Source organism: Dipodomys spectabilis, unplaced genomic scaffold (genome assembly GCF_019054845.1).
Source record: "Dipodomys spectabilis isolate Male_0828 unplaced genomic scaffold, ASM1905484v1 ptg000197l, whole genome shotgun sequence".
Taxonomy (NCBI): Eukaryota; Metazoa; Chordata; class Mammalia; order Rodentia; family Heteromyidae; genus Dipodomys; species Dipodomys spectabilis.
The window spans coordinates 15,714,342-15,741,981 of record NW_024870874.1 but is presented as its reverse complement, the minus strand read 5'-3'; the positions used below and the strand labels follow the sequence as shown (position 1 = coordinate 15,741,981).

At 39.9% G+C, this 27,640-nt stretch overlaps 1 protein-coding gene across 1 annotated transcript in view; it reads left to right on the top strand.

Annotated features, from left to right (window-relative positions):
• The window catches only part of Tnpo3 (transportin 3), an 85,671-nt gene that overhangs the window by 6,229 nt on the left and 51,802 nt on the right, over positions 1-27,640 (top strand). The window contains exons 2-4 of the mRNA XM_042696105.1: positions 14,357-14,557; positions 16,461-16,534; positions 18,850-19,006. Of these exons, the coding sequence (XP_042552039.1) occupies positions 14,357-14,557; positions 16,461-16,534; positions 18,850-19,006 (432 nt within the window). The remainder of the gene's footprint in view (positions 1-14,356; positions 14,558-16,460; positions 16,535-18,849; positions 19,007-27,640) is intronic.

Sequence of the window (27,640 nt, the reverse complement as noted above, 5' to 3'; positions counted from 1 at the left end):
TTTGCTACATGAATTAGCTTGTGCTTGGTGTTTCCAATTCTCATTTTACCTTTTCTTCCTACCTATATGCCAGTTTTAGCCTTCTCACATCTATTAACATTAGTTAACAATCTTTTGTCCATTAACTTTACAGTTTCCACAGTCTTGTTACTACCTGTTAACTGTTTCTATTCTGGTAGAGTGCTTGCCTAGCATGCCTGAGACCCTAGGTTCGATTCCTCAGTGCCACATAAATAAAAAGTAATAAAAATTTATTTATGTTGTGTGCGTACATAATGCACACATTGTTACTGGGACTTGAACTCAGGATTTGCCCCCTCCTTTTTCACTCAAGGCTAGCACTCTACCACTTGAGCCACAGCCCTGTTTCTGGGTTTTTGATGGTTAATTGGAAATGAGTCTCATGGTCTTGTTTGCCTAGGCTGGCTTAGAATCATGATCCTCAGATTTCAGCCTTCTGAGTAGGATTACAGATGTGAACCACAGGTGCCTGGTTAATGTTACTAATCTTGAGTCATTTAGTATAGTTCTAATGACTTAGTGACAGTAGACTTGGTATAGAGATGTAATTAGCAATGGCTTAGCCTGAAAGTTAACATTTTTCTTACTCTTTAATGTTTGTATAAAATAGCCATTTTTCTGAACAAGCTTAATTCATATTTCCAAACTTTTCCACCAAAATTCTTGAAACCCATAGCCAGTCTATGACAGCTTTTCGTTGATAACTTCATAGATTTTTTTGTTTTTATATTTTTGTGACAGTCCTAGGGCTTGAACTCAGGGCCTGGACACTGTTCCTGAGCATTTTTGCTCAAGGCCAGTGCTCTACCCCTTGAGCCACAGTTCTACTTCTGGCTTTTTGGTGGTTAACTGGGGAAAAGGGTCACGTGAAATTTCCTGCCTGTGCTGCCTTTGAACTGTGATCCTCATGGTACCTGACTTGCGTAGTATTTTCAAAGCAAAAAGTTATTTTGAGGCAGATCTTAAAGGAATCCTTACCTAATGGTAGCTCGCTTATTTCCTTTGCCCTCTCCTGCCTCCCCCCCCAATTTATGGGCAATGTAGAAAGTTATGGGAGGACTATGAAAACTAAATATTCTCAAGGAAAGGTGTTGATCAGTAAGGGGTTGGGTGTTAGGGAAAGACTTGTTGTGGGGGCATTGGAAGGAGAGGTTGGGCCATCAAGAAGGGTAAAAGTAGATTGAATATAGTTGAAGTTGATTGTTTGCTTGTTTGAGAATAATAGAACAATGAGTCTGGTGCCAGTAGCTCACACCTGTAATCCTAGCTACTCAGGAGACTGAGATTTGAGGATCCAGGTTTGAAGCCAGCCCAGTCAGGAAAGTCTGTAAGACTCTCATCTCTAAAGCCATCCATAAAGCCAGAAGTGGAGTTGTAGCTCAAGTGATAAAACACTATCCTTGAGCACAAAAAGCTCAGGGACTGTGCCCATGCCCTGAGTTCAAGTCACAGGACAGGTGCGCATGCACACACATGCATACAGAGAAAATAGAACAATGAAACCTGTTAAAATTGTTTTAGGAAGAGGGGAAAGGGATAAAAATGATAGAGGGGCTGGGCGCTGGTGGCTCACGCCTGTAATCCTAGCTACTCAGGAGGCTGAGATCTGAGGATCGTGGTTCAAAGCCAGCCCGGGCAGGAAAGACCGTGAGACTCCTATCTCCAATAAACCACCAGAAAACCGGAAGTGGCGCTGTAGCTCAAGTGGTAGAGCGCTCGCCTTGAGGTGAAGAGCTGAGGGACAGCACTCAGGCCCAGAGTTCAAGCCCTACGACCGATCCAAAAAAAAAAAATGATAGAGGGGATGTTATTGACTGAAATACATTGTATGTATGTATGTATGGAAATGTCACAATGACACAATGATACCCCTTTGTAACTAATTATGTGGATAAGATAAACCAATAAATAAGCAAGCTACAGAAGGAAAGACCATCTGTTTAGATATAGTGATTATACTACTCAATTTCAATCGTAATAAGTTTTATAGTTCTCCACTTTTAGAGACAATCTAGAGGGTATCTCAAAAGTTTTATAGTTTTATCTGGAAACTGAAAAGGCATGATAAAAAGCATAAATCAGATAATAGTAAGGCTTTAAAGGACTGGAGTGGCATTATCCTGTATGATATATAACATGTTTATGGAAATTTTAAATATTATGCCATGGATATCAGTCAATTTCTTTTCTAGTTCTTTTCTCCCTTTGTGTGTGTGTGTGTATGTGTATGTGTATGTGTATATATATATATATGTATACATATGTGTGTATGTACATATATATATATATATGTACATACACATACACACATATGTGTAGATGTATTAGTAGGGTTTGGACTTGGGGCCCTGGATTTGCTGAACTTGCTTGCTCATCTTTGTGCTCTAGCCATGCCCCTAGCTCATGCTTTGTGGTGATTATTTTGGAGGTAGAATCTAATGGGCTTTTCTTCCCATGTTGGCCTTAACCACTGTCTTCCATAGCTCCTCTACCTGAGTAGCTAGTATTATAGGTGCCAGCCACTAGCACCCAGATAACCCTTCAGAATGTCTTGACTCTTTAGTTCTAATACCTTTTCTTTAGCAGTTGTAGTTTCTGATTTAATTTCATTTATTTTTGTGCTCTAGTCAAGTTACCTTAAAATATAGTTTGTTTTCGAAAGGAGAACTTTATAGAAAAATATTTCTATATAACATGTGGGTTGATGATTTTAATAACTTATTTGAATACTTCCTATTAGTAGGAACTGGGAATTGTATAAATAAAGGCTTTTCACCAAAAAAAAATTTTTTTTTTGGTCAGTCATGGCCTTGAACTCTGGGCCTGGTGCTGTCCCTGAGCTCTTCAGCTTAAGGCTAGTGCTCTACCACTTGAGCCACAGTGCCTTTTCTGGTTTTCTGGTGGTTAATTGGAGATGAGTCTCAGACTTTCCTGCCTGGGCTGGCTTTGAACTATGATCCTCAGATCTACCTCCTGAATAGCTAGGATTACAGGTATGAGCCACGGGCGCCTGGCTTTACCAAAAAATATTTACTGATCAGTTTGCACCATTAGTAGACTTTAGCTAGGTGTGGCTGTTTAAAATCAAACCCTTTTTCATATCATCCTCATTCTAAGTATTGAATAGTGTAAGTATAGGACATTTTATGACTCTGGAGCATTGGAAGGTATGTATGTGAATTTGTGACAATATATCTGTTCACACAGTGGTCTGTAGGATTTATTCCTCATCTGTATTCATTTATTTCTTGTCTTACCAGGCCTTGAATCACTTGATGGTTTGATTCAGTACATACAATTATCAGAGCACTGACTTTTCGAAATTATACCACTGTTTTTTCAAAAGCGTACCAAATACCTTGCCAACTTTCTTTCATTGTATTGGTGATTATTACTATAATAGTAACCATCAATATTTATAGAGGAACTGGAAAGTAGACTTTTTTTTTGGTTGGTCATGGGGCTTGAACTCTTTTCAGCTCAAGGTGAGCACTCTACCACTTGAGTCACAGAACCACTTCTGGTTTTCTGGTGGTTAATTAGAGATGAGTCTCATGGACTTACCTGGCCAGGCTAGCTTGAACTGTAGTCCTCAGATCGCAGACTCTGAGTGGCTAGGATTGTAGACATGAGCTACCATTGCCCAGCTTTGTAGGTTTTTTGTTGGTTTGCTTTTTTTTTTTAATTTGGGACTTGAACTCGATAGCTGATGAGCTTTTTTGCTCATTGGCCAGTGCTCTACTAACTGAGCCATGCTTCCAACTCCTGTAATTAAAAAAAAATTATTACAGTAAACTATTCAAAATGTAAATTTTACCATTTTAGCTATTTAAGGTACTGGGGACTGAACATAGTTGCCTATTACTTGAGCTGTATGCTCCCATCCCTCATTTTATTCTGTGTGTGTGTGTGTGTGTGTGTGTGTGTGTGTGTGTGTGTGTGTGTGTGTGTGTGTCTCTGTCTGTCTGTCTGTCTCTGTGTGCATGTGTCTGTGTGTCTATGTCTATGTCTGTATGTCTCTGGGGGGGGGGTCCCTGGGACTTGAACTCAGAGCCTGGACTCTGTCCCTGAGCTCCAGGTTAGTGCTTTGAGCCACAAGAGCCTGGACTCTGTCCCTGAGCTCCAGGTTAGTGCTTTGAGCCACAGCTCCACTTCAGTGTTTAGAAATTGGAATTAAGAGTCTTACAGACTTTCCTGCCTGGGCTGGTTTTGAATGACAATCCTCAGATCTCAGCTTTGTGAGTAGCTAGGCTTTATAGATGTGAGCCAGTAGTGCCTGGCCATTTTATTCATTATGAACTATGTTCAAAAGCATTACATTGTTACATAGCAATCACTGCCATATATTGCTAGAACTTTTTCCTCTTATAAAATTGAAATTGAGGGCTAGCAGTATGGCTCAAGTGGTAGATAACTGTGTCAGCCTAGCAAGGAAAAGGTCCTGAGTTCAAATCCAAGTACCACCAAGAAACCAAAGCAAGCCTGAAATTATACTCACTAAATACACTAAGTCCTCATTTCTTCCTTCCTGCCATACTGCCCATACTGCTTTCTGCCTCTAAATTTGACTACTGTCAGTACCTCGTGTGAGTGGAATTATACAAAAGTATTTTTTGTGGCAGGCTTTTCTCAGCATGTCTTCAGGGTTTCCTTCCTTCATAAGGGTAAGCAATATTTCATTGTCTTGCATATATACCACATTTTATTTACTCATCCGTGGATGAATACTTATTCTCCTTTTGGCCATTGTAACCAATGCTACTGTGGACATGGCTGTACAAATGCATGTTGGAGTATCTAATACCAATTCTTTGGGATATATACCCAGAAGTGAAATTCCTAGGTCACACAGTAATTCCATATTTTGGAGTCTTTTTCTTTTCCTTTTTTTTGGTGGTCATGGGGCCTAAATTCAGGATCTAAGCACTGTCCCTGAACTTTTTCCACTCAAGGCTAGCTAGCATTCTACTACTTTGAGTGGTTAATTGTAGATAAGAATCTCACGGACTTTCCTGCCCAGACTGGCTTTGCTATGATTTTAATGTATATGCTTAAGATGTACAGTAAAATTTTATGTGGTTTGTATGAATTGTTATAAAACTTGATCTTATAGGTGGAAATAGAGATCAGAGATGAAAGAAACATTTTCTCTGCTGGGCATGGTGGCTCACTCTTGTAATCATAGCTACTCTAGAGACTGAGATCTGCAGATCATGGTTCAAAACCCACCCTGGTTAGGAAAATCCATGAGATTCTTTCCTCCATTTAATCACCAGAAGGCCAGAAGAAGAGTTGTAGTTCTAACTTTGAACAAAAAAGCTCAGGTACAGTGCCTAGGACCTGAGTTAAAGACCCAGGACAGGCACCAAAAAAAGGAAAGAAAAAAAAAAAGACATTTTTTGGGTTTTTGGCTTTCAGGAAGTCCTTACCTAGATAACACATTAGCTTCAGTTGAAATGGTTCCAGGTGCCACTTTCTAACTTTTTTTTTTGTTGTTGGTTGTGGTGCCTGAACTCTGGGCCTGGGCACTGTCCCTCAGCTCTTCAGCTCAAGGCTAGCACTCTACCACTTGAGCCATAGTGCCATTTCTGGCTTTTTCTGCTTATGTGGTGCTGAGGAATCAACCCAGGACCTCATACATGCAAGGCAAGCACTCTATCACTGAGCTACCTTCCCAGTCCCACATCTGGATTTACAGATTTAAAAATGCTAAAACTTTTATGTTGCTTTTTTGGTTCTCAATGACTATCTGTTCTAAAGTTCCTGTTGTTCTGTTTGCCAGAGCTCTTAGGTCCTCTGTGAATTTTAACTAATTCGGCTTAATTTAAGGAGTTTTTGAGGAGGGTAAACTAGCAGCTCTAATGTAATTCTTGGGCAGCTAGTGACTTCTTCCCTATCTGGGTATGTTTGTGCTTGTGTTATTGAGGCCTGGTCAGTGATTTTGGTTGATTTGGCAGTTTTAGAAATGTTGGAGTCATAAAATAACAGAACACCATTAAAGAGGAAAAAGGAACAAGTACTTTTCTGGTCTGTTGGAAGGATAATGAAGGCTTTAGAGCATGTTTGGGAAAAGAATTTTGAGACATAACCTACCCTATGCATCACATAGCCATAGGTATATCTTTTGAAAAGAAGAGACTGACAGGAAGCTCTGTTCTACTGCTTTGTGAAATGGGAGATTGGAATTAGATGTTTAAATGGAAAATGTTCTCGTTGCAGCCTCTTTGAAATGAGCTGCTAGTGGGAGCTGCAGCTTCCTCCTGCTGACTAAGCCCCATGCTTCCGTTGAGATGGTCCTTTGAAATGTGGAGCTTAGTCCAAGCCTGGATTTCAGTGGGTAGCACCTGACATCTGTGGCTAGAAAGTCCTATAAAGTGTAAGTGCTTTATTCTTTCCATGTAAAGAATCCTTTTTCCTTCCTTTACTCTTCTTTCTTTTTGCAGCTTAGCAGAGGGGAAGAATGGTGAGCAATGCACTATTGTGTCAAGGGTATCAGGATTTGGTGGTATTTTCTTGACTTGATTACCAAAGCAAGATTACTTGTTACTTTTTTGGATGTCAGCAATTCTTAAACCACACCTTTCCTTTGAATTCAGAATAAAAAAAAACTGATGAATTATGACCTTTTAGCATTTAGTGTTGGCAGTACCATCATGGGTAGTTTGACTGCTTGATTAGTGGCCTAATGGTATTGGAGGTTGAATTCAGAACCTTGTGGTTGTTATTTGTTAGTTAGATGCTTTACCGCTTGGCCTGCTTCCAGCCCTTTTTGCTTTAGTTATGTTTTAGATAGGATCTTGCTCATTTCTCAGCTGTTTTGGACCATTATCTTTATTTAGTCCTCCTACTTACACCTGCCTGTCTTGTAGCTGGGATGATAGGTGTGAACCATCGTGCTCATCTTCCTTGTTGAGATGGAATTTTGACATGACTTTATTCTGGCTGGCCTCAAACCAGTATTCTCCAGATCTCTATCTCCCAAGTAGCAGGTTATAGATCTCAGTAACCATGCCTACTCTTCCTTCTCTTTTTGCTTCATGTGTTACACTTTAATATATACTTCCTAAAGTGCTTTTATGGCCAAAGGATTTTCCTATGTATTTGGGAAAATACAGAGCTAATTAAGTTTTAAAATTTTTTATCTTTGGGGTGTGGAAGGTGGCTCAGTGGTAGAGCACTTGCTTTGCATGCATGAGGCCTGGGTTCGATTCCTCAGCACCACATAAGCAAAAAGAAAAAAGCCGGAAGTGGCACTGTGGCTCAAGTGGTAGAGCGCTAGCCTTGAGCTGAAGAGCTGAGGGACAGTACCCAGACCCAGAGTTCAGGCCCCATGACTGTACCCCCCCAAAAAAAAATTAAAAATTTTTATCTTTTATCTTTTTATCTAAGCTTGAAGAAAGCTTTGGATCTCTTGTTAATTGAGAATCAAGGGTATCATGATAGTAAGCTAAAAGAATTTATTTGTTTCTTTTGGTTGTGGGCCTGGGTGCTGTCCCTCAGCTCTTTACCTCAGGGCTAGCGCTCTACCACTTGACCCACAGCGCCGCTTCCGACTTTTTCTGCTTTTGTGGTGCTGAGGAATCGAACCCAGGGCCTCATGCATGCAAGGCAAGCACTCTACCACTGAGCCAACTTCCCAGCCCCAGAATTTATTCTTGCTAGATAGCTTTTCTAAGTTGGTTGTGTTAGATTTATATTATTAGGGAATAAATCGTTTGGTTTGTACTATAAAATCAGTAATTGTGATTTGTGTTTGCCAACTTTTTTTTTTTTTGTTGGTCGTGGGGCCTGAACTCTGGGTCTGGGCGCTGTCCCTCAGCTCTTCAGCTCAAGATTAGTGCTCTACCACTTGAGCCACAGCCTCACTTCTGGCTTTTTCTGCTTATGTGGTGCTGAAGAATCGAACCTAGAGCCTCATGCATGCAAGGCAAGCACTCTACCATTGAACCACCTTCCCAGCCCCATGTGTTTGCTAACTTTTATCGTATGTATTCAGTTGTCAGTGCTTCCCATATTAGCTTTTTTTCTTTTTTCTTTTCTTTTTTTCTTTTTCAGGTGCTGGGATTGAACCCAGGTCTTTGGGCTGCTAGATAAGTACTCTACCACTGAGCTACATCGTTATTCCCCCCACTCCCATAGTAGATTATCTGGAAGAATTTTGAGATTTCTGTAGTGTGTATATACCAACTGACAGGCTGTGTAGAATAATGGCCTACAGTCTTAGCCATTTTCTGCTTATAGAGAAAAGGTTCTTAAATCTAAAAATAATTTACTTATATGTTCTGGGAATAATCAAATGTATAGCTATTTTTTTTTAAATACTAGTCCTAGGGTTTGAACTTGGGGCCTGGGCTCTGTCCCTGAGCTTTTGTGCTTAAAGCTAGCTTGAGACACAGCTCCATTTCTGGTTTTTTGGCAGTTAATAGTCTCCCTGACTTTTCCGCCCAGACTGGCTTTGAACCATGATCCTCAGATCTTGGCCTCCTGAATAGCTAGGATTACAGGTGTGAGATACTAGCACCTGGCTTAAATGGTTTTTGTTTTTACTTATGTATACATTGTAAGCAATCAATAATAGCATCAAGATATAAAACATACTATTAATTTAATAGATTGCTGATACTTCCCAGCAAATCAGTTTTTGCTTTCCCCCAAACCATTCTTATGACTTATATCACCATAGATTGCCTTTTTTTTTTTTTTTTTGTCCAGTCGTGGGGCCTGAACTCTGGGCCTGGGTGCTGTCCCTCAGCTCTTCAGCTCAAGGCTAGTGCTCTACCACTTGAGCCACAGCGCCACTTCCGGCTTTTTTCTTTTTGCTTATGTGGTGCTGAGGAATCGAACCCAGGGCCTCATGCATGCAAGGCAAGCACTCTTCTACCACTTAGCCACCTTCCCAGCCCTAGATTGCCTATTTTGAAAGAATAAGTTCTAGTTAAATTCTTACAACTACAGCTTACCTATTTAAAGTGTAGACGTTTTCAGGGTGTTCATAGAATATTCATCCATCATCACGTGAAATTTAGAGCAGTTTCAGCATCCAGAGGAAACCCATACTTGGACCTGTTTCTTCTTCTGTCTTATATCCAGTCTTAAGAAATCTGCTGTCTACAGATTTGCCTCTTCTGGACATTTCACATAGATGAAATTGTGCAGTTTTTGATACTTTGTGATTGACTTCTTTCCTTTAGCATGATGTTTCATTAATATATGCTGTAGTATGTGTCACTTCGTGTGTACACACCCCTCCCCCAGTGTTAGGGATCAAACCCCAAGGGTATTGAATGTATACTAGGCAAGCTTTGTACCACTAAGCAATATCTACAGCTGACTTCATTCCCTTTTCTGGCTGAATAATAGTCCATTCTATGTATATATATACTGTTTGTGAATAGTTGGAGTGCTTTCATTTTTCTGCTATTATAAACAATTCTGAAATAAATATTTCTGCATAGTTGTGGATTTTCTAGATCATATCATAACTCTGCTTTTAACCTTTCAAGAAAGTGCCATCCTGTTTTCCAAAACAGCCATACCATTTTACATCAATGATGTATGGATTCATGTCTTCCCCCACCTTCATCAGTACTTCTTGTCTGTCTTTTTCATTATAGCATTCCTGGTGAATATGAAGTGATACCTTATTTTGGTTTTGATTTATTTCCTGATGGTCCATCGTGTGTGTGTGTGTGTGTGTGTGTGTGTGTGTGTGTGTGTGTGTGTGTGTGTGTGTAACACTAGAATTTGACTTTGGCCTGTAGTTTATTTGGTTTACTTGTTTGGCTAGCATTCTTCCACTTGAGCCACGCCTCTCCCTCATGCTTTTTTTTTTTTGGTCGGTCATGGGGCTTGAACTCTGGGTCTGGGCACTGTCCCTCATTTCTTTCAGCTCAAGGCTAGTGCTTTGCCACTTGAGCCATAGCGCCACTTCGGGTTTTTCTGGTGGTTTATTGGAGATAAGAGTCTCACAGACTTTTCCTGACTGGGCTGGCTCTGAACTGCTATTCCCAGATCTCAGTCTCCTGAGTATCTAGGATTACAGTCATGAGCCACTGGCACCTGGCTTTGCTCATGCTTTTTGTTGGTGTTTTTGGAGAGAATCTCAGACTTTTCTTCCTGTGCTGGCTTCAAACTGTGATCCTCCAAATATTACTTGAGTAGCTAGGATTATGAGTATGAGTCCCCAGTGCCTGACTAAATGCCCTGTTTGGTTTTTTTTGTCAGTTGTGGGGCTTGAACTCAGGACCTGGTCACTGTCCCTGAGCCTCTTTGTGCTCAAAGCTAGAGCTCTGCCACTTGAACCACAATGCCACTTCCAGATTTTAAAGAAATGTCTACTTAAATAGGCTTTTTTTTTTGGGGGGGGGAGGCAGTACTTGGATTTGAAATCAGGATTTCACACTTGGCTAGAAAGAACTGTTATCCTAATGATCTCTGTCTCCCTTTTAGCTAGAATTTCAGGGGTGAGCCACGACACCCAGCTGGGGTCTAGAATTGTTTTGACTTTTTTCTTTTCTTTTCTTTTTTTTCCTATGGCTCTAGTGATTGAACCCAGTGCCTCATGCTTGCCAGGCAGGTTCTGTACCACAGAGCCACACTCTCCCACCCTACCTGTGAATCTTAACTTGTACCTCAGGGACATGCATTTTCTGTCTGTCTTCCACAACTTAAGGCTTTCTTGAGTAGAAGACAAGGATCCAATAATTTTCTCCCCTCCCAGCTCAGGCTGCACCTCTAAATGCAATTTTCCTTATCTCCTGACCTATCCCCAATCTTTCTCTGTAGGGTCTGTGGAGAAGATCCTTAGAATCTATATACCCTTGTTAGCCCATACTCTTCTTCCTTTAGCAATTTCTTAGAAACATTAGTAGGTGTTTTTTTTCCCTTGTTGGTTGTGGATCTTTTTTATTTTATTTTTTTATTTTTACTTTTGTTGGTCATGGAGCTTGAACTCTGGGCGTGGGCACTGCCCCTGCGCTCTTCAGCTCCAGGGGAGCACTCTACCGCTTGAGCTACAGCACCACTTCCAGTTTTCTAGTGGTTTGTTGGAGATAAGAGTCTCACGGACTTTCCTGCCCAGGCTGGCTTTGAACCTCCATCCTCAGATCTCAGCCTCCTGAGTAGCTAGGATTACAGGCGTGAGCCACCAGTGCCCGGCTTTGGTTGTGGATCCTGAACTCAGGGCCTGGGCACTGTACCTGAACAATTTAGCTCAAGGCTAGTGCTCTACCACTTTAAGCCATAGATCCATTTCCGGTTTTCAGGTAGCTAAGGCTTTTCCTGCCTGGGCTGGCTTTGAACCACAGTCTTTAGATCTCAGCCTCCTGAATAGCTAGGATTACAAGTGTGAGCCACCAGCACTCTGCATTTAGTTGAGTTTTTTGTTTGTTTGTTTTTTGTTTTGGGTCCGGTCGTGGGGCCTGAACTCTGGGCCTGGGCACTGTCTCTCAGCTCTTCAGCTCAAGGCTAGTGCTCTACCACTTGAGCCACAGCACCACTTCTGGCTTTTTTCTTTTTGCTTATGTGGTGTGAGGAATCGACCCCAGGGCCTCATGCATGTAAGGCAAGCACTCTACCACTGATCCACCTTCCCAGCCCCTTAGTTGAGTTTTTATTGTCTTACTGTCTAGTACTCTGAGTCTGTCTACTGTAGATTAGCTAGTACTTTCCTTCTATATCCATGGAGTGGTCTGTCCTTACATTTTAGTTTACTTGGTTAGCCAGGGGCCTGGCTTTCTGATGCATTTAAGAAATTAGTTTGTGAATGATAAGAAAGTAAAATAGGCTCTGTTAGGGAGTGTACTAGTGGGAGGAGAGAGGTAGGTGGAAGGAAGATAAATATGGTCAAAATTGTTCACATGGATGAAAATAGAACAATGAAATAAGTTGAAATTGTTTTAAGAAAAGGGAAGGGGATAAGAAGTGGTTGAGGGTATGAGGCTGATTAGGATACATTATCATTCTTGTGTGGAAATGTCATAGTGAAATCTTCCTGTACAACTGATGGGTTCTAATTATTATTTTGTAGTTGATTTGCTTTTGTGTATTGTTAACTTGAAAGTAATGTTCTTTCAGTCTTTTTTTCATGTGTGTCAGTTGTGAAGCTTGAAGTCTGGGCCTGGACACTATTACCGAGCTCTTCAGCTCAAGGGTAGCGGTAGCGCTCTACCACTTGAGCCATAGAGCTGTTTCCGGTTTTTCTGGTGGTTAATTGGACATGAGTCTCACAGACTTTCCTGCCTGGGCTGGCTTTGAACTGTGATCCTTAAATCTCAACCTCCTAGCACCCAGCCTTTTCATGTCCCCCCTTCCCCCATATAAGACATTACTGCTTTACATAATCAGTACTCATTGAGATTTATACACATATCTGGCTTTTACATTGCTCTTTGTTCTTTCTTAATTTTTATGCTTCCATCCTGGATTCTTTTCCTTCTGCCTGAAGAACATCTTTTAGCATTTGGAGGCAGGGGGTAGAGGAATCTTAAAATGTCTTCATTTTGTTCATTTTGGAAGGATATTTTCACATAAAATAAAAATTGGTGGTTATTTTCAGTACTTTGATGATTTAAAATTTTCATTGTTTCTGTTAAGTAGTTGACTGTCATTCTAATTTCTGTTCTTTAAAGGTAATAACATATTTTTGGTTTGGATTTTTCTCTGTCTTTTTTTTTTTTAATAAAACAGTGTTACTGACGTGTAGTTTCTGTCATTATGTTTTTTTTTTTATCAGTTTGAAATTATTTTAGTCATTATTATTTATTTAGCTAATCTTGGGGCTTGAGCTCATGGTGGGATGCTGTCTCTGAGCTTCTTTTGCTCAAAGCACTCCATCACTTGAGCCACAGAGTCATTTCCACCTTTTTTCTAATTGGTTTATTGGAGATAAGAGTCTCAGAGCCTTTCCTGCCTGGACCACAATCCTCCAAATCTCAGCTTCCTCAGTAGCTAGGATTACATGTGTGAGCCACTAGTGCCTGGTCAGACATTATTTTTAAATAGTACTTCTTACCCACTTTTTTTCCCTTATGTAAGTTCAGTTGTAAACATTTAATTTTCGCACATATTTACTTGAACTTTTCATTCTTTTTATTTATATTTTTTTGTTGGTTATAGGGCTTGAACCTGGGTCCTAAACACTGTCCCTGAGCTCTTTCTGCTCAAGGCTAGCGCTCTACCAATTAGAGCCAGTGTCACTTCCTATTTTCTGGTAGTTGATTGGCGATAAGAGGCTCACAACTTTCCTGTTGAGTCTGGCCTTGAACCTCAATCCTTAGACCTCAAACTCCCAAGTAGCTAAGATTACAAGTGTGAGCCACTAGCACCAAGCATTTTCTTATTCTTCTTATCCTTTCATGACTTTATATTTTAGTCCTGCTGTTTTCTTTTAACCTGCTTTCTAGCATAGCAGTCTGGGTTGTCTAGAGTTCTCCAGCTTGTCTTCCTTCTTAGTTATATTATAACTTCCTGGAAATAAATTGTAGACTATAATATATACCTATAATATTATATATGGTCCATATCCAAATTTCTCTAATTGCCTCAGCTGTAGGCAGGTGCTCTACCACGTGAGCTATGCCCGTAGCCCTATGCTTTGCTTTTAAAGTTGTAGCTTTTAAAAGTTCATGGTGGCTCATACTATTGTCCCAGCTATTCTGTAGGCAGAGACAGGAAGATGGTGAGTTCAGTGAGTTCAAGGCCAGCCTGGGTTACTTAAAAAGACTAATTTCTATTTCACAGACTGTAGTTATTTTTCTCACACAACAACTTATGTGAGAAAAATTAACGTCTGTGAAATACTCATTTGAATTAATGTATCTTCTCTGCTATTTTATGAAGTAAAAAGATTGAAATGTAAGACTGTTGAGACCAATATGAAATAAATGTGCTTATTTATGGGTATATTAAAACACCTCCCAGACTCAATTCTCAGGGTTAACAAAGCTTATTTAAGTGTGAAAAAAGTAGAAACAGCCATCTTAGAGATAATGGTTAGAAGTTATATAGTAACATTTTTGTTTTTTAAAAAAAACCTTTTGGGATATTTTTTTCTTCATGCCTTCCCCCTACGCTTCATGTTTCTATCCTTCAAGATTATGTGTTTGGTTCAATAGCTGGTTCTCAGGCCTTCAGTAAAATGAGTCAGATTAGGCAATACTTCAGTTGAATAGGGCCTCTATAAGACTGTAGTTTGATATATTGCTGAATCAGTGGGTAATTTTGCTTGTCAGATTTTTCCTCCATTGTATTTGGTCTACTTATATAATGAAGTTGTGTGCCATTAAAGTTACTTTGAAAAGAAGTATTCTTTAAGATACCTCTGATTTACTTTCAGGTCCATGCGTGGGAGATTTCTGACCAATTGTTACAGATCCGACAGGATGTGGAATCATGCTATTTTGCTGCACAGACCATGAAAATGAAGATTCAGACCTCATTTTATGAGCTCCCTACAGACTCTCATGCTTCTTTACGGGACTCATTGCTAACCCATATCCAGAACTTGAAAGACTTGTCACCTGTTATTGTAACACAGGTAAATCTTGTATTTCTCTTAGGGAAAATTTATAAGGCCATTTGAATTTTCACCTTTATTTGGATTAATGTTGTAAGGTCATGTAAGGTAATGTTATCATAGATGGATTATTATATTCTTGAAAGTGTTGCAAAGTGAGCTGATGGCTCATGCCTATAATCCTAGCTACTCAGGGAGGCTGAGGTATAAGGTATAAGTTTGAGGCCAGCCAGGGCAGACAAATCTGAGAGACTCTTATCTCCAGTTAACCAGCAAAAAGCCCTAAGTGGAAGTGTGGCTCAAGTGATAGGACATTAGCCTTGAGTGAAAAATGCAAAGAGAATGAATGTCTTGTCCCTGAGTTCAAGCTCTGTACCAACACATCAACAAAAGGCATCAAAGTGAAAAATTTAATTTTATTCACTTGGGCCAAGATATCTTTTCTGCTGTTTTATGATATACTACAGATGGAACTGCAAGCCTGCTGAGATCAGTATGAAATAAGTATTCCTATTTATAGGTATATGAAAACAGATATAATTCTCAGAATGAACAAAACTCATTTAAGTGGGGAAAAAGTGTTTATTAGGTTTCAAACTAACCTCAAAAGACTGAAAGGTAGGAAGAAGGTCAGTGAATTTTTTCACTGGGATATATGTAATTTCTGCACCTCTGCTATTAAAATTGCAGATGACAAATTTTTATACTATTCTGAGTCAGCAGTCTATATAGCTACCTTTTAAAAACATTCTGTCTGGGCAGATTGGCTAATGAAGCTTCATGTATAAAGCAGTGAACTAGAACAAGGATTTTTACCCCTTTAGACATGGAAATATATTAGAAAGGAAAACAGGAAGCCTCTATGAATACATACATGTGTTCTTTGCCTGGCATAGAAATGTCCCTGCAAAAGAGGCTTTTGCATTAAGGATTCAGGATGAGAAATAGAAAGAAAAGGGAAATGATAATTCATTATTTCAGAACTGAGTCAGTCAACAACTTTGACCTTTTAGCAAAGTATAATTTACCTATAAGTTCATGAAATTATTTGGTATTGGCAAATAAAAGTAAATATTAGCGCTTGGTGCTTGACACTCTGGCTTATGCCTGTCATCTTAGCTAGGAGGTATAAATAGGAGATCATGGTCTAAAATAAGGGGTTGGAGGCATGGCTTATTGACAGAGTGTCAGGCAGTGAGCGAAAGCTTCAGGTACCGAGTTTGAGTTCCAGTCTTGGGCAGAAATTAAAAATGGGAAAAGGCATGGTCTAGGATGGCCCATGCCAACAAACATGTCAAAACCTTGAGAAACAAAGCAATAAGAGCTGGCTCTTATTGGCTCAAGTGATAGAGCACTTATCTACTTTGCAAGTGTGAGTCTCCTGAGTTCAAACTCTAGTACCATCAAAAGAGGTAAAGTTATTTTCTAAGGAAAATCTGTACTCTTATCATTTTTACTAGGTTTATTTTTGTAATTACTATTATTTTGTTTTGCTTTCCGTTTTAGAGATTAATCTTCCAATCTCACAATTTGTAGGTAACCTGGAAGAGTTTTCATGGGAGATAGTTGTAGAGATATGGGAAAGAAAAAGATAAGGGAGGAGATAATCTTAATTGAAGAAATTCAGAGGGCTGGGAAGGTGGCTCAGTGGTAGATTGCTTGCCTTGCATGCATGAGGCCCTAGGTTCGATTCCTCAGCACCACATACACAGAAAAAGCCAGAAGTGGGCGCTTTGGCTCAAGTGGTAGAACACTAGCCTTGAGCTGAAGAGCTCAGGGACTGTGCCCAGGCCCAGAGTTCAAGCTCCACAACCAGCAAAAAAAAAAAAAAGAAAAAAATTCAGTTCATTTTCCAGTTAGCATTGGTGGAATCCGTTTTTTGTTCATCTGTTCTGTTGGTTATTCACTCTCTCTTCTTATTCAGCTGGCTTTAGCAATAGCAGACCTTGCCCTACAGATGCCTTCCTGGAAAGGGTGTGTACAAACATTGGTGGAAAAGTAAGTCATTTCTGTTGGAAGTATATTAGAACTCGGAATTACCATTAAGCTACACAGAGACATTTGTTAGCGTAGCTATACATCTGATTATTTCCCTTACCTGTTAACATAGAGCCATATATTACTAACTTTTGTTAAAGAAAATCACTTACTATTGGAATACTACAAAAATACATCATGTAGGATAAAAAAGGAAATACATCATGTGAGATATAAAAAACCCTCATAATTTATATACTCTTCCCCCCCCCATCTCTTAAATTAATGATAGTAAAGTCTTTCATTACCTTTGTATTACACCTACTAACTGGCATCAGAAATTTTGTAAAACTATTAACTGTATTGAAGATTATGTTAAATTGAAGGTTGTTGTTGGGGTTTCTTTTGTGTCTGTCATAGAAAATAATTCTTTTCAGGTACAGAGAGCCTGCCAATTTGCATAAAGAATTTTCTTATGGGTATTCATTTATTTTAAATGGCTGAAACTTAACCCAGGACTTATGCTATGCAGATGTTATATTGCTGTGCTATAATATCCACCCTTAGATAACCTTTATATTTGCTTGCATTTGGCATTTGGTTGGGAATTTATTTATTTATTTTGCTAGTACTATAAGGCTTGAACACAGTCCCTGGGTACTGTCCTTTAGCTTTTTCGCTTAACGCTGGTGCTCTACTTGTGGCTTTTTAGTAGTTAATTGGAGGTAAGAGACTCAGAGACTTGTGCCTAAGCTGGTTTCAAACCATGATCCTCTGATCTCAGCCTCTTGAGTAGCTAGGATTATATTGTGTGAGCTACTGGTTCCTAGCTGGGTTATTTATTACTATTTTTTAAAATTAAAGTAGATATCTTAAAAAAAAAAATCTCCAAATAGAGTATGGCTTAAAATACTTAGATGGATAATTCATTTTTTAGGAAAATTTTTATTAAGGCTGGGAAGGTGGCTCAGTGGTAGAGTGCTTGCCTTGCATGCCTGAGGCCCTGGGTTGGATTCCTCAGTACCATATAAGCAAAAAGAAAAAGCTGGAAGTGGCACTGTGGCTCAAGTGGTAGAGTGCTAGCCTTGAGCTGAAGAGCTGAGGGACAGTGCCCAGGCCCAGAGTTCAGGCCCCACAGCCGGACCCAAAAAAAAAGAAAAAGAAAATTTTTATTAAGTAAATCCAAGCTTTTTGAAAAATTTCTCTGTAGAAATTTCATTGTTCAAAGTAAACAGTCTTCTATCTTTATTCTTACACATTATATATAAACATTGTTAGTAACTGGTTAAAATCCCCAAGATTTTTCTTTGTTTTAAAACAAATAAGTACATGTAATTTAATAAAACATATAGCCATATTTAATATGTTTCATATGTCTTCTTTTTTTTTCGGATCCGGTCGTGGGGCCTGAACTCTGGGCCTGGGCGCTGTCCCTCAGCTCTTCAGCTCAAGGCTAGCGCTCTACCACTTAAGCCCCCCCACTTAAGCCCCAGCGCCACTTCCGGCTTTTTTTCTTTTTGCTTATGTGGTGCTGGGGAATCGAACCCAGGGCCTCAGGCATGCAAGGCAAGCGCTCTACCACTGAGCCACCTTCCCAGCCCTCATATGTCTTTTTTTACTTAAAACATCACGATCACTTTTTCATGACATAGATGCCACTTTCATTGCAATGACTATAGGTATGATCCACTGAGAATCTGTAAACTTTGTAATTCTATCTAATAATGGATGACATTTATGTTTTTCCATTATTTTGCTATCATAAAAATACTGCAGTACATATTTTTATTGGGTTTTGCAAAAATAAAATTGCTGGGTCAAAGATTAAGTGACTTGAAATTTTAATTGGAACAAATTTCTAGATACTGTTCTAAAAGATCACATCTGTAGAGTATTCCTGTGCACCAGCTGTGGCCCACACCTATAATCCTAGGTATACTCAGTAGCTAGGAACTGAGGATCCCAGTTTGAAGCTAGTTTAGGCAGGACAGTTCCCGAGACTTTTCTGGAGGTTAATAGTGGATCTATGGCACGAATGCTGGAATGCTATCCTTAAGTGAAAAAACTAAGGGATAATGAGTGCCCAGGCCCTGAGTTCAAGCCCTAGCACATGCACATCTCTCTCTGTCTCTCTCTCTCTCTCTGTCTCTCTGTTTCTCTGTCTCTGTCACACACACACACACACACACACACACACACACACTGTATTTTTTTTTCTCTTAACAGTAGTAGGAGTGCTGCTTTGTTATGGGCTATACTGATGACTGGTAACTTTGAGACTGTATGTTTTCTGGCCCTTAATAACTTAGGATATATCTTTCCCCTTTCTTTTCTAGATATAGCAATGATGTAACTTCTCTGCCTTTTTTGCTGGAGATCCTTACAGTGTTACCTGAAGAAGTACATAGTCGTTCATTACGGATTGGAGCAAACCGGCGCACAGAAATTATAGAAGACTTGGCCTTCTACTCTAGCACAGTAGTATCTCTATTGGTAAGTTTGAAATAGTTGCTATGGGGCAGAAAATCATGGTGATTGTTCTGTAATCCTTTTGGGGTTTTTGTGAAATATCTTTCTTTGCAAAATTTAGCAGTGATAGTACACTGGCAATTATATAACACTTGATAATATAAAATAATTTCAAATTTCATACTTCATAATCCTATGAGGTTTATGATATCTCATTCCATGACAATAAATAGGCTTAGAGTTACTATTAATTCAGAATTTGAATTTAGCCTTCTGAACATGTGTCCTATGTTCATCTGGCAGTTCATGCTAGCTGGTTTATTGTCTAGTATTTCAACAAGCTGCTGCTTTTGGTGAAGGCTATGCTAAAGAAAGTGTGATCCTCTCATGAATATACATTGAATTTTGGGAAGGGGAGCTTGAACTTGGGGCCTGGGCTCTGTCCCTAAGATTTTCTGTTCATGGCTAGTGTTCTACTACCACTTTGAGCCACAGCTCTACTTTCTGTTTTCTAGTGGTTAATTGGAGATAAAAATCTCAGACTTTCCTGCCCAGGCTGACTTGGAATCACAATCCTCAGATCTCAGCTTCCTGAGTAGCTAGGATTACAGATATGAGCCATCGGCACCTGGTGATAAATTGAAATTTTGATAAGGAAGTAGTAGTCTTTACCTTTTGAGCAATATCACAGTTATACATTTGCTAATACCACATCTTTAAAAAGTTAAATATGATTAAGTTCCTTTTGATTAGTTGTCATTAATATGTATATACATTAGAAGTCTCTAATTTATGGCATATATACTGGTTGCCTATTTATTATTATTATTATTTTGTCGGTCATGGAGCTTGAACTCTGGGCCTAAGCGCTGTCCCTGAGCCCTTCAGCTCAAGACTAGTGCTCTACCACTTTCCTGCCTGGGCTGGCTTTGCACCATGATCCTCAGATCTCAGCCTTCTGAGTAGCTAGGATTATAGGCACGAGCCACCCGTGCCAGCACTAGAGGTACAGCTTAGTGTTAGAATGCTTCCCTAGCAAGCAAAAGGCAGTAAGTTCAAACTCCAGTACCATACCCCCCTAAAAAAAAATCCTTTACCGAGTTTTTGTCAACAATATCCATTTGAGAATAGTGCCTTATTTTGATTTTATAGTCATAGCTCTCCTTCCTCTTCCTTCTCAAAATGCTTCTACGTATCTTTATGTCATCTAATTGGAAGTTATATCCAAAGCATTCTTTTTGGTGAGGATTCCTTGAAGGTGTTAGCTCTTAATGCCACGGAGCATCCATCCTATGTAATGAGTTCTCTATGCTTCATTGAAAATGGTAATAACTGTATACCATCTTTAGCTAAATGAAAATAATCACTGGGATATTTTTCTTTAGGATTAAATTCTTTCCCAGGATTGGGAAAAACTGAGAAGTCTGATGGGTTAGTTTAAAAATGTTAAACAGTTTTGGCTAAAACAAAATTTTATGCAGTATCTAACTAGAAGATGTATGATATAGGGTCTAACTTTCACTAAAACACCTGTCTAGCATATGTGAAGACTTGAATTTAAACTTCACTTCTGAAGAGTAAAAAACAAAAACAAAAACAAAAAAACAAATCAGGTACTGGTGGCTAACACATGTAATTTTAGCTACTTAGGAGGAGGAGATGTGAAGATCATGTTAGAGTGCTTAGCTTTCTTTTGCTTAAGGCCACATGAGCCATAGCTCCACTTCTGGCTTTTTGTAGTTTATTGGAGATAAGAGTCTTACCATCTTTTCTGCCTAGGCTGGCTTAAAACCATAGTTTTGAGATCTGAACCTCCTGAGTAGCTAGGTTTATAAGTGTGAGCCACTGGCACCCAGCTTTGAGTCTTCCCTTTTGAAAGTTTGCTTTCCTGGAGCTGGGAAGGTGCCTCAGTGGTAGAGTGCTTGCTTTGCATGCATAAGGCCCTAGATTTGATTCCTCAGCATCACATGAGCAGAAAATGCTGGAAGTGGTGCAGTGGCTCAAGTGGTAGAGTACTAGCCTTGAGCTGAAGAGCTCAAGGACAGTGCCCAGGCCCAGAGTTCAGGCCTATGACCAACCAAAAAAAAAGAAAAAAAGTTTGCTTTCCCTTTTGTAAAATGTAATTTGTATAGTAGTAGCTTGTTATTTTTTGAATATTCATTTTTATTAACCTACTTGGGTGTTTTAAATTCTAATTGGTAATCCTTACCTTAATAATTTCATGATGAAATATGAAAAATATAATTTCAACATATTTTACTCAATCATTCCATATATGTTTTAGCATCCATATAGTTAGTTGGCATTCTTTTAATTTTCTATTAGGAAAGTAGAAAGAATCTTGATATTTACAATTTCCCAGGTATAAGATAAAGACTTAAAGCTCTATCAGATGTTACTATTTTGGTGTGACTTAGTTTTTTGTATTGTAGTCTTAGGGTTTTTGTTGAGTGCTTACATATGAAGAATTATTAACTATAATGAGGGCTATAGTAATGGGAGGTTGTCTAGTAAGAAATAAAGAGAAACTAGGTGCCGGTGGCTCACGCCTATAATCCTAGCTACTCAGGAGGCTGAGATCTGAGGATTTTGGTTCAAAGCCAGCCCAGACAGGACAGTCCGTAAGACTCTTATCTTCAATAAACTCAGAAAAAGCCAGAAGTAGAGCTGTGGCTCAACTGGTAGAGTACTACCTTGACCACAAAGAGGCTTAGGGACAGTGCCAGGCTCTCAGTTCAAGCCTCATGACTAGCAAAAGAGAGGGGGTGGGGAGAATCTTAAGAATACAGAAATATGATGATGGGTATTGGGCCAAGATAGACTCCAAGGAGGAGTCTCTGTTTTACCAGGGCTATGGCTTACTGAATGGTAAAGAAGTCACTGTGTACTGCATGTTGCCAAAAATCTATGCATTTGAATTGAATTTGCTCGCAATCTGCTTTTCAGGAAGCCTACAAAAGTTGTTGAAATGTCTTAACAAATAGTTCTACAGAAATGCTTAAGGGTAGGGCACTGAATCTGAGGAAAAAAGGGTGAAAAGGAGCCCACTGGACATTGATTAAAGTCAACTATGCAACTTGTGCGTGGAGATGGGAGGGAGGGAATAGGAGAGAATGAGGGAACAGATGATACTGTACTAAAGGAAATGTACTTACTACCTTACACATGCAAATGTAGCCCCACTCTATAACGCCTTTATAATAACAATAAAATAAATTACAAAAAAAAACCAAAAGAAAAACGCTTAAGTGCAGGATACCCAAGGGAAGCTGCTGGCCATTGTTCACTGAGAGTGCTGGAGAAACAGTACTTTATAAATCTGGTGCTAGAAAAGTTGTTCATGGGGCTGGGAAGGTGGCTCAGTGGTAGAGTGCTTGCCTTTCATGCCTGAGGCCCTGGGTTCGATTCCTCAGCACCACATAAGCAAAAAGAAAAAAAAGCCGGAAGTGGCGCTGTGGCTCAAGTGGTAGAGCACTAGCCTTGAGCTGAAGAGCTGAGGGACAGCACCCAGACCCAGAGTTCAGGCCCTACGACTGGACCGGAAAAAAAAAGAAAAGAAAAGAAAAGTTGTTCATTCCTCAGGAGCCAGAGGAACTTTGCTATAAAGCCATTGGTGAGGGCTGGGATGTAGCTCAGAGTGGCAAAGCGCTTGCCTAGCAAGTTCAGCGTCCTGGGTTTGAGCCCCAGAACCAAAAGAGAGAAACCCCCCCCCAAAAAAAAAAAGTTTTTTTTTTTTTTTTAAAAGCTTGGGGGAAAAAAAGCCATTGGTGAGGATGGGGGAAATGCTAGGAAAGCTGTTGTCCAGAACTACAAGAGTTAGGCCCCAGAGAAGCTAAAGTCTGGTGCTAGAAAAGTTGAGACTGCTGAGTAGAAACACTGAAACCAGGAACCTAACTTTTTTTTCCTACAGTGTCTTTTTAGTGTCCTCAAGTGACAAATCTTTAGTGCTGACATTGAAGAATGAAAGGTCCTGTTACATTTTCATAAAAGAGTCTAATTAGATAAATTTGAGGTGACTAACTGAACAAAAAAAAGTAATAGGAAATTCTGCAAACAACATCAATGTTAAAAAAGAGCAGGATGATTGAGGACTAAGATTCTTTGGGATAAAAGTTTGAGTCTTAGCTGGGTGCCAGTAGCTCACTCCCTATAATCCTACCTATTCAGGAGGCTGAGATCTGAGGATTCCAATTTAAAGCCAGACCAGGCAGGAAAAGTCTAGGAGACTCTTACCTCCCATAAACTATCCCCTCCCCCCAACAAACAAAGAGCTGGAAGTGGAGCTGTTGAGCACTAGCCTTGAGCAAAATACGGCTCAGGGACAGTGCCTAGGCTCTGTCAAGACCTCTGACTGGTACCAAAACAAAACCATGAATCTTCACCAAGTAAGGATTCTTGCCACAAAAAGTTCTTATTAAAGCATAAAGGTGAAATATGTTGTAAAATAAAACCATACATATCAATTATAAACTGACCAATTATATAAAATGAAGAATACAGTATCTTTTCACCTTTTCTAATTGCTTGTTATCCATTGCATAGGACTTTAGATGTGTACAAAAGGGTGCATATGGAAGCTGAATTTGTCAATTCCAAATTCATCTAATATTGTTGAGGTTGTAGTCTCATCTACCAGCTCACTGCTCTTTTAACACCCCTGTATTGGGAATTGAACCTATGGCCTTGCACATGCTGGACAATTACTCTAACACTTCACCCATGCCTCCAAGTCCTTTAAGTGTTTTGAGGTAGAGTTATACTAATTTTGCCTGGGCTGGCCTGAAACTGGCAATTCTGGGTTGGAGACATGGCTCTATTGGTAAAGCTTCAGCCAATTAACAAAGTGTTAGGTACTGAGTTTGAGTCCTAGTCTCACAACAAACAGCAGCAGCAACAACAAAAAAGAGATTAAACTGGCCAATCCTCTAGTCTCCACCTTCTGAATAACTGGGCATAGTGTTCCAGCTATCTCTCATTCAGACATGATGGACAGTCACATATACTGTTTGGAGTTCTGCCTACAGGAGAATTTTCCTTCCTCACTTCAGGGACCCTTCACTAAAGCTCCTGAGTGGGCCTATAATAACATTTCAGCTATTCACCTCAGGTGGTCCCAGCATCAGGTACATATTCATCTGTAAATAGGGCTTGAGTTGTTTTCTTTTTCAGGTCTTGGGACTACCCTAAGCGAGGCATAGGCATGGATCAAGAGAAAGAATCATTGTAAAGAGAGCTGGTTTTATTTTATTTATTTATTTATTTTTGGGTCCGGTCATGGGGCCTGAACTCTGGGCCTGGGAGCTGTCCCTCAGCTCTTCAGCTCAAGGCTAGCACTCTACCACTTGGGCCACAGCGCCACTTCTGTCTTTTTTCTTTTTTGCCTATGTGGTGCTGAGGAATCGAACCCAGGGCCTCAGGCATGCAAGGCAAGCGCTCTACCACTGAGCCACCTTCCCAGCCCCAGAGAGCTGGTTTTATAAGAGTCGAAATCACCTGCTCATGCAACTTACTCTTACCTTCTAGAACTTTCTGAACTCAATCTCTTACATACTATTTCCTTCCTCCTTTCCACAGGATCTTATAACCTCAAGTTACTTCATACACATATTAGCATGTTTTACAATTTTCTTTGTGTGTAAGTTGTTTCCTTCTCTAGGTACCTATCCTGTGCAACTTGTTGAAGTTTTTTTTTAACTCCAGTGATGAGTTTGGAGGCAGTGGGATGGTTTTAAGAACAGGTATCTCTTTCAAGTACTTTGTCAGAAAGTACTTTGTCAGATGAGGTTATTGAGAGCTATTAAGCTGAAGAAGGCACTAGGGCAAGTTACCTCTGTTAATAGGGAAACTGACTTAGAATGTCTTGGGAATTCATCATTATTATTGATCTGTTTTGCTTACTATCTAATTCCCCTCTCCCTTTCTACTTATATTAATTATATGGTAAGGGGTTGTTACATTCCTACATGTCCTGACAAAATATTCCAGTAAGTCTCACCCCCCCACTATCAGTCTAATTTTTTTTGTTGTTGTTGGTCATGGGGCTTGAACTCTGGGCCTGAGCACTGTCCCTGAGCTCTTCAGTCAAAGGTTAACACTCTACCACTTGAGCCACAGTACCACTTCCAGTTTTCTGGTGGTTTATTAGAGATAAGAGTCTCACAGACTTTCCTGCCCGGGCCAGCTTTGAACCTCTATCCTCAGATCACAGCCTTCTGAGTAGCTAGGATCACAGGCCTGAGCCACTGGCACCGAGCTAATCTTTTTTTAGGAGGCACAGAAGTTTGAACTCAGGTCCTTGTACTTGCTAGACTTGTGTTCTACCACTTGAGCAACTCCACCAGCCCTTTTTATTAGTTATTTCTTGACATAGGGTTTTGCTTTTATGCTTAGGCCAGCCTGAATTGCAGTCCTCCTATTTGTGTATACTCTCGAAACTGCGATGAAATGCAAGTAGCACTACCCCTACCAATTGGTTAAGATGAAGTTTCTCTTAACTTTATGTCCAGGCTGGCTTCAAACCATGTTCCTCCAATTTCTACTTCCTGAATAGCTAGGGTTATAAGCTTGAGTCACTGTTCCTGGTTTGTCTAATCTGTGTTACCTTTACCTGAAAGTAATGATGTAGGTGCAAGAAGACATATTAGCAATAGCACATTTCCCCTGTTCAGGCAGCAAGTAGTCCAGAGCCATTTGATTATCCAGCACAAGTTTTGCAGGTTGGAAAGGGATTAGGCAGTTTCATTAGCTATTTAGCCATGATTAGAATTTGGGATAAATTTTGGAGGGTCTGTTGGTGGGCAGCCACATCCCACCAGGGAAAAAAAGAGAAGACAAAATGAGACTTGAGCCCATCTGATATAATTCTGGATAAATTATGAATTACTCTAGAAAAGTTTCAAAGAGTTTGCCCCATGAGCTGATCCTTTGAGTTGCAGAAGCCAGTGTTTGAGTAATATAGACCAGTGAGTTATTTTCTACCCTGCAGAGAGGCTACCAAAGACAAATAACTAGACTTACAAGCTCCCACAGGTGCTCTGATTGTGGTGGAGTTGCCTTTGCTGGACACACACACACACTGTGTGTGTGTGTATACAGGTACACACTGGGGTTTCAAGTCAGGGCCTTTTGCTCTTGATTGTCTTTTTCACTAAAAGTTAGTGCTGTATCACTTGAGCCACACCTGCGGTTCCTGTTAGACACATTTTTCACCCCTATGACATATCCACAGCATGCCTCCAGGTAGTTTCCAAAAGGTGTGAGTTGTTATTTAGGGCCTTGCTTCTTCCAAACTTTTAGAAGCACCCAATTTCTTGTCCTAAAAGGATGGATAGCTGTTTCTAGCCGAGATGGTGAGCTGGAGGAAGCAAACTTATGTACAGCAGTTAGTATTTGATTTACATGTATATACCCTTGTAGAGGCTAGTAAGGGGCTCCCATATCCTGTTTCATAGAAACAAGGTTCAACTTCAGTCTACTTCTAGGGCCTAACTGTATTTGGAGAATGGCAATTGGCATATCCCATTCTAAGTGAGGGTGTGTGTGGGTGTGGGTGTGGGTGTGTGTAGAATGGTTATTGGCATATCCCAGTCTAAGTGAGGGTGTGTGTATGAATAGCAATTGGCATATCCCATTCTAAGTGAGGGTGTGTGTGTGTGGGTGTAGGTGTGTGTGTGTGTAGAATGGCAATTGGCATATCCCATTCTAAGTGAGGGTGTGTGAATGGCAATTGGCATATCCCATTCTAAGTGTGTGTGTGTGTGTGTGTGTTGTCCACTCCTGGGGCTTGAACTCAGGGCCTGGGCACTGCCCCTGAGCTTCTTTTACTCAAGGCTAGCACTCTACCACTTGAGCACAGTGCTACTTGTGGCTTTTTATGTTTATGTGGTACGGAGGAATTGAACCCAGGGCTTCATGCAGGCTATGCAAGCACTCCTCCACTAAGCCACATTCCCAACCCCTCTAAGTGAGTTTCTTGGCACAGTTTCGCTATAGTTCTTCTTTTCTTTTTTTTAAAAGCATATGATTTATCTTTTCAGTTAATAGAGTGAGATGTTGGATGACTTCCATCACAAAGGAAGGTCTGTTGTTATTCTGAATTGAAGATGGAGTCTATTGTATCTTGGAATGGTCTCTTAGAAAATTTTTGTCACTTTCATACTTTTTAACTTCAACCTATCTGTAAAAGGTGTCAACTAGGTATCAACAATATTGACAGATATTTAAAGTTGCCAGTAGTTTAGCATCTGAGTGAGGTCTGCTTTCCAGTCTTCAAAGGGATATTCTCCTATGTGTTCTGTTCCCAGAGATTTTCTTTCTCTTAGTGTTACTCTGGCCAAAGAAGGGATGTTTTTGAGTTTTCTGTCATTATTGTAGCTGGATCCCTACAAATAAGGTGAGATGAGTTTACCAGTATGTCATGACCAGAATGTATACTCTCATGTAGATATTTTACCATGGCTGAGTATAGTAACTCAGGCAAAAGTGTAAGCCCATGAGAATTTTTGCTCTACTTTGAGGTGTTGTCCCCAAACTGAAACTCCATTCCTTGGCCTGCTTTTTATTTTTTATTTATTTTATTTTATTTATTTATTTTTTGGTCTGGTCGTGGGGCCTGAACTCTGGGCCTGGGTGCTGTCCCTCAGCTCTTCAGCTCAAGGC